The sequence below is a fragment of the Arachis duranensis genome, chromosome 5 (assembly GCF_000817695.3).
Source record: "Arachis duranensis cultivar V14167 chromosome 5, aradu.V14167.gnm2.J7QH, whole genome shotgun sequence".
In the NCBI taxonomy this organism is placed as follows: Eukaryota; Viridiplantae; Streptophyta; class Magnoliopsida; order Fabales; family Fabaceae; genus Arachis; species Arachis duranensis.
This window is the reverse complement of record NC_029776.3, coordinates 58,593,775-58,600,252: the sequence shown is the minus strand read 5'-3', so window position 1 is coordinate 58,600,252 and position 6,478 is coordinate 58,593,775. Positions and strand designations below refer to the sequence as shown.

General features: G+C 35.7%; 2 protein-coding genes across 2 annotated transcripts in view; one reads left to right on the top strand and one right to left on the bottom strand.

Moving 5' to 3' along the window:
* Positions 1 to 2,393: 2,393 nt before the first annotated feature.
* On the top strand, positions 2,394 to 3,525 carry LOC107489464 (E3 ubiquitin-protein ligase MPSR1). Its single transcript, XM_016110211.3, has one exon. The coding sequence runs from the start codon at positions 2,616 to 2,618 to the stop codon at positions 3,372 to 3,374; it is 759 nt and encodes a 252-aa protein (XP_015965697.1). The 5' UTR covers positions 2,394 to 2,615; the 3' UTR covers positions 3,375 to 3,525.
* Positions 3,526 to 3,868: 343 nt separating this feature from the next.
* The window catches only part of LOC107489465 (protein HOTHEAD), a gene marked incomplete in the record, with an annotated part of 2,880 nt that continues 270 nt past the window's right edge, over positions 3,869 to 6,478 (bottom strand). The window contains 2 exon segments of the mRNA XM_052261436.1: positions 3,869 to 4,856; positions 5,374 to 6,023. Coding sequence (XP_052117396.1) covers positions 4,012 to 4,856; positions 5,374 to 6,023 — 1,495 coding nt within the window.

Genomic DNA, 6,478 nt, shown 5'->3' with positions numbered 1-6,478 from the left:
AAGCAGGCAGAACAAACGCATGGCAAAAACAGAACAGGCATGCACAAACAAATATGAAAGAAAAAGGCAAAGACAACCAACCTGGTAAATTAGAAGGAAGCTTGAAAGAAAACAGGAAAATAAGAAGAAGCAGAGCGGCACCAGAAAGCAAAAACCACCAAGGAGTTTTTCAGAAAATGAAGAGTTCCTTTTGAAAAGAAAAAACGGACGAGGGAAATAAAAACCAAAGCAAAACGGTTTCAAAAAGAAAAGCAAAAAGACACAACTAACCCTGGGCGCAATGAAAACTCACGGGGGCAAAAAAGAGAAAACCCCCCGCAATAAATGCCCCCTCGGAAAAGCAAACTAATCAATTACGCCTCAAAGGACGCAACGGGCGCAGCAGGCACGGAAAGGTCACGTTAAAGACCAAAATACGGTCAGAACGAGCCTTTTACCAAACGAAATCGAGAAACCGACCTCGTCACCGAACGAACACTCGACCGGCAACGGAGACACAACGAGAACGTCCCACCTCCTAGCGACAAACCGACCTTACTCGCTCTCCCGCTGCGGGGGCAACTGTTACGGATCCGGCCCACGGATCCCGGACCCGTGACCGAACCCGAACCCGGCTCCTCAGGCCAACCCGTCTCGTCTTTCTAGAAGGCCCTGGACCGGCCCTCTAGAGCTCCTAACTAACTTTTGAATTCAAACGTCTCCCTTATCTTAGCCGAATAAGATAAGATAAGATAAACCACCATCACCTATAAATAGAGGACCCAGGTCCCTCCAGGTATTCATTCATTCCTCATACCTTACACCTCTTAGATCTATTCTGACTTGAGCGTCGGAGTGTCTTTGCAGGTACCTCCCCTCCGCTCCATCTAGAAAATCCAACGTTCAATTCGACCCGCGGGTTCCCGATCCTCCTCCTAGATCGTATCAGAAGCATTCTGTACAAATATTTATCGCCATAATCACTTTCTCGATGTTTCTTGTTCCTCACAGTATAAATCACTTCCTAAGCGACTAAAATATTGTCTGCACTTATCTTGTGAGCTATAAAACTAGCTTGGGTATTAAAGATAATATAAGGTATAAAATTTTTGATTATAGTAGCAATAATTTTTAGCTATGACTTTATACCACATATTACAAAAACTAATAGGCCTAAAGTTACTAATATTCTCGGGAGTTGGTATCTTTAGAATAATAGAGATAAATGTATCACTTGCATACAAATCACTACTTTTATTCTTCTCAGCCAATTTTTTATTTTTCCAAATACATTGTTTAGATTAAGGGAATATGAAAAGAAAGAAAATATAAAAAAGAAAATAGATTGAAATGTGAGTTTTTTGTTGTTTGGATGAAAAAGAAAAATGAATAGAAAAAAATAATGTAAGATCTACTAAAATTTTTTTCTCATTCAAACAACACACAAATAACTTCATTTTTTTCTTTTTTTTTTTACATGTTTTTTTCTTCTATTTTTTTTCTATATCCAAATAAAGTGTCAAAGATGAGATGAAAATAAAAAAAATTGTGTAAACAAGAGTAAAATTATTAATTCACTTTTTAATTAATTAAAAAATAAAAGACTTAAGGTATTAATATAATTCTTTTCTATTATAATTTTCTCACTTCTCATTTTTCATTCAAACAAAAAAATTCTCTTTATTTTCTTTCGTCCATTTTCTCTTTATTCCAACAATACATAAAACAATCCATTTTTTTCTATTTTTTTTCTTCTAATTTTTTTTATTTTCTTTCTTTTCATTTTTCATCATCTATCCAAATAAAATATAAATGTTGAAGTTATATAATGAATTTAACCAATGAAAAGTCATATTTTTGTATAAGAGGTCCATTATCTAAAAAAATTTGTAAATAATTTTTTCCGAAAAAATGCTACTTATAAATACTTCATATAATTGGATATTAATTTATAACTAATTAGTAAATACTAATTCAAACTTTATTGATTATTGAAGATAAATTTGGATGACTTTTATTTTTTTATTTACATATGATAAATGAGAGTTGATTTTGGACTTTTAATTATTGAATAATTTTTGGATTTTCGTTACTTTTTAATTTATTTATAAATTTAAATATTATTTTATTATGTTTTAGTTAATTCAAATTTTCATTTGTTTGTTGGATCCATTGTGATGTTCAAAGACCAAATCCAATCTAATTTTGAGAATTTTGTTTAATTTTTGATATATGTTTGTAGAACACAAATTAACTAAATTTTTAAAATGTTAATTTATTTCCTCTGAACAAAATATTAATAGCATGGCTAGACAAGGCCACGGTAAGAAAGCGTGTGGGCAGGGACACCTCATCATTGCCTAGATATATCTGGCTCCCCGGTAAAAGAAAAGCTGAAAATAGCAGCATAGTCAAATACTCAAGATAACCACGTTTCTTAACATTCCAAGTTTCCAACAACCAAAACTTCCAGATCCTTCCACCACATTCTCAAACATTTCAGTGTGCACCATTATTTCCCTCCTCCCTCTCATAAATAAAACCCCCTCACAACCCACCACCCAATCCCACGAAGTACCCCAAAAGCCCTCCGCTCTCTTAATTTACCAATTTAACCTTGCGTCCTTTTAAGCTCCATGGCATCCGAGCCTGACGTTTTCGAAAGATTTGTTAGAAACAGAGATATGACTCTGTTTTTGCCTTTCCTCTTTGGCTTCTCTGATTCTCAGTCTCGGGATTCTTCATCGCAAAACCAAGATAACGACGAAATGGGAGAAAGGATCGCCGATACTCCCAACCGAGAGAGGATCATACTAGTAAACCCCTTCACGCAAAGCATGGTTGTCATCGACGGCGCTTCAAGCCTCGAAGCTCTGTTTCGCGACATGGCCGTTAACAACAGCAGCAAAGCCGGAAGACCTCCAGCTACGAAGGAATCCATTGACGCCATGCCGAGCTTTGTAATCAAAGAAGGTGAAGTTGAAGTAGGAGAGTGTGTTGTGTGTTTGGAGGATTTTGGTGTTGGTGCTTTGGTTAAAGAGATGCCATGTAAGCACAGGTTTCATCCGAATTGCATTGAGAAGTGGCTTGGGATGCATGGAACTTGCCCTGTTTGCAGGTACGAGATGCCGGTTGAGGAAAAAGATGAAGGGAAGAAGAGGGATAGTGAAGGAGAAGAAGAACAAGAAGGAGGAGAAAGAGAGAGGAGAAGAATCGGTAATGGTGAAGTTTGGGTTAGTTTTTCTTTTAACAGGGGTATTAGTAGGAGACATAACGACGATCAGAATCACAATCAGAATCAAAATCAAGATTCTTCTGGTGGTGGTGATGATGATCCTAATTCGGGTGATTATGCATCATCAACTGCTGGAGGTGATGCTGAAGCAGAAAATTAGGGTTCCTTTTTTCCTTTTTTAAATTTCAATTTTTTGGTCGGCTGAGAATGTTGGGTTTTTACAGTGTTGGTCAAAATTATGTACAGGATACAGAGGCACAAAATTGTTTGTATCATATCATTGTGGGAATAAATAAGTCGCTGATTTTTTATTTTTCTGGTTCTGTTTACCCAATTCTTTTCAGCTCAGTGGACAGTGGAGTTTTATCAACTAATGTTTTTTCCAAATTTTTATTTAAAATGATCAAGTTAATTAATGAATTTGAAGTGGAAATAGTAACTATGCTGTTGAATTCTGAACCTATAAATCCTCTTAATTTAAAATTTCATTTCACATTCATAATGATGAGGTACTAAATATTCTTTCAAATTAGGAGGGCTTTTAGCTCTACTAATTGTAGCGCTTTTAGTAACCGGAACTGTAGTTATACATCCAATGCAATTTCAAATTATGGGAAATTAGCAACCGCTCTATAATGTAGAAGTAAAATTGTGATTTGCAAAGTGCATTTTTTTTTCCATTAAACTTCCCAGAAAAAGAAAAGTAGACTTTGTTAGGCTCCTATATGCTGACTTTATTTGTTTACACACATTGATTTTTGCAAAACATGTTAACAAGAATAATAATTTGTTTTGAATCACTTGATCCCTTCCCTTTCTCTCAGAATCTTGATCCCTTGGTATCTTCCAAGCATAAGCAGTGTAGCCATTGGGTTTGTCCCTGGTGACTCTGAAAAGGTTGACCCATCCAACACCCTCAAACCCTTCACACCATAAACTCTATAATCCTTATCAACCACTGATCCAATAAGGGAACCCCCATGATAGTGATAAATCGTTCTAACATTCTTCTTGCAGAATTTTCTCATATCATCCTCGGCGGATGCCAATTTGTTCTGGCTCGATTCGCCAAGGAAGAACGCGATGGATTTCGACCTTGCAATCTTGTTAAGTAGTTGAGTCATGTTGACACATTCTTCCATGTCATCTTCACTTGCTAGATAGTTGAATCTCACTGTAGGGTTCAATCTTGGGTCTGTGTTGCTCAGTTCAAGAAACCCTTTTGAGGAAGGGAATGCTATCTTTGCAGCAACATTGACCCTTGTTGAATTAGAACTCAAGGGTAATATTGCTGCTTCAATTATAATCTTTAAGTCACTTGTTATGCCAGCAACTTGTGGTGGATCAGGTATTCTGTTCTGCGGCTTCGAATCAACCAATACTGCTATGCATGGATTGTCTTGCATTCCTTTCCCAACATTTTTCATGTCAAGAACTAATGGAATGTGGAACTTTTTGAGTTGCTCTTTTGGTCCTATGCCACTTAGCAATAGTAATTGGGGGCTACCTAATGCACCTGCTGCCAATATTACATCACCTCTTGAATTCTTGTGTTTCTTGATGTATGCTTCATGGGTTTGTTCCAAGCTGCCATGGCTCTCGATGAACCTTATGCCCTTGGCTCTTGTTTCATTCTTGGTTCCTGGATCATTTCAGTGGTTAAAATTCTAAAGATTTAATAATGAATTGGTCACTGGAAAATGCTACTATTATATGTATTGAAGCTACTCAAGCTAGTTACTGAGAGACTTCAGGTGCATTTTAGTATTAGTGGGTAATTTTCATGCATAATTTTTGGAATTAATTACAACTTTTTTTGCTGAATTTTATGTCATTTGCATTTTACTCCTCATTTAAAAAATAAAAAGATACGCAAATCGGTCCCTTGAGCTTCAGATTATGTACAAATTGTTAACCTGAACTTCCCCAAGTTATACTTTGACACTCTAAACCCTAAACCATGTTAAAAATTGATGAAAAAATTGCCAAAATGGGTTGCTTTGCGTATTCTTAAAGTTCAAAGGTTAAATTGCACATGATGTTAAAGTTTTCAAGGGATAAAATGCAATTAATTAACCCAAAGATTTTCTAATTGAAAATATACGGATATAAATAATAAAGGTATACAAAATCCCTTAATTTCTTTTGCCCCTCCTTACCATTGTGATCAAAGATGATGCTCTTGACTGTGGCATTCACAAGAACAGTGAGGGACTTGTGGTTCCCAGCATCTAAAAGATCAGCAGAGGTATGCCTCTTTCCAAATGCATCAAACACACTCCCAGAAATCTTTGTCCCCTTCACATGTTCCAAACTATACCCATTGTACGGCAAAACCCCAGATTCAAGGAGGCTAAACTCTGCCACAGATTGCCAAGGACTAAGAAAAAAAGGTGGGAAAACAACCTTGGATTCAACCCACTCATAAGCTTCCTTAACCATTTTCTTGTCCCAACCAGCTTTTCCAACAAACTCATCACTTGCCCTGCTGTAAAACCCTCCATTTATAGCTGAAGAACCACCAAGAACTCTTCCTCTCACATTCGCAACCCCATCTTGTGATGTGAAGAACTGTGCCACTGACATGTATTTGTCTGTTTGAATCAGTGGAAATCCATAGAACCTTCTTTCAGTTACATAGGGATTCCCATATGGTGAACCACCTCTTTCTATGAGTAGAACTGAGAATTTTTGGGACAGTGTTGCAGCCAATGGACATCCACATGTTCCTCCACCAACTATGATGTAGTCATAGGATTTCCCTGATACTTCTTTAACATCTGAAGTCATGTGCCATTTTCTGCTGGCTACATTATACAGTAGAACTTCTAGTTTAGAACCAATAAAAAAAAGGGAAATTGTTTAAGGAAATTTTACTAGGAAAAAAAACGTTTGAAACTTTTATGTAATAAGCCTTCTACTTTTAGCTATTAAAGAGTATACCCTTATAAAACCATTTAGTTACAAGACAATGTCCGAAGAAATAAATTTTATACATTTTCTATATTTTTCCAAACTTAAGTTAGAAATTCACAAATTTTCTAGCTCATTATATCTAAATATGCATTTTATCTCAATTACCAAAAATAAAAAAATTACTTCTTAACAAAATGGAAATACAAGGGGTTAACACTTTTATTTGAAAATAATATAAAATTGGTTAGTGTTGGTTCAAATATAAAAATTACAATAAAATTGTTGGTCACTTAATATTTCTCGAATAAATAAAAAAAAATCATATAACAAGCGTTGTGACTAAAAAAG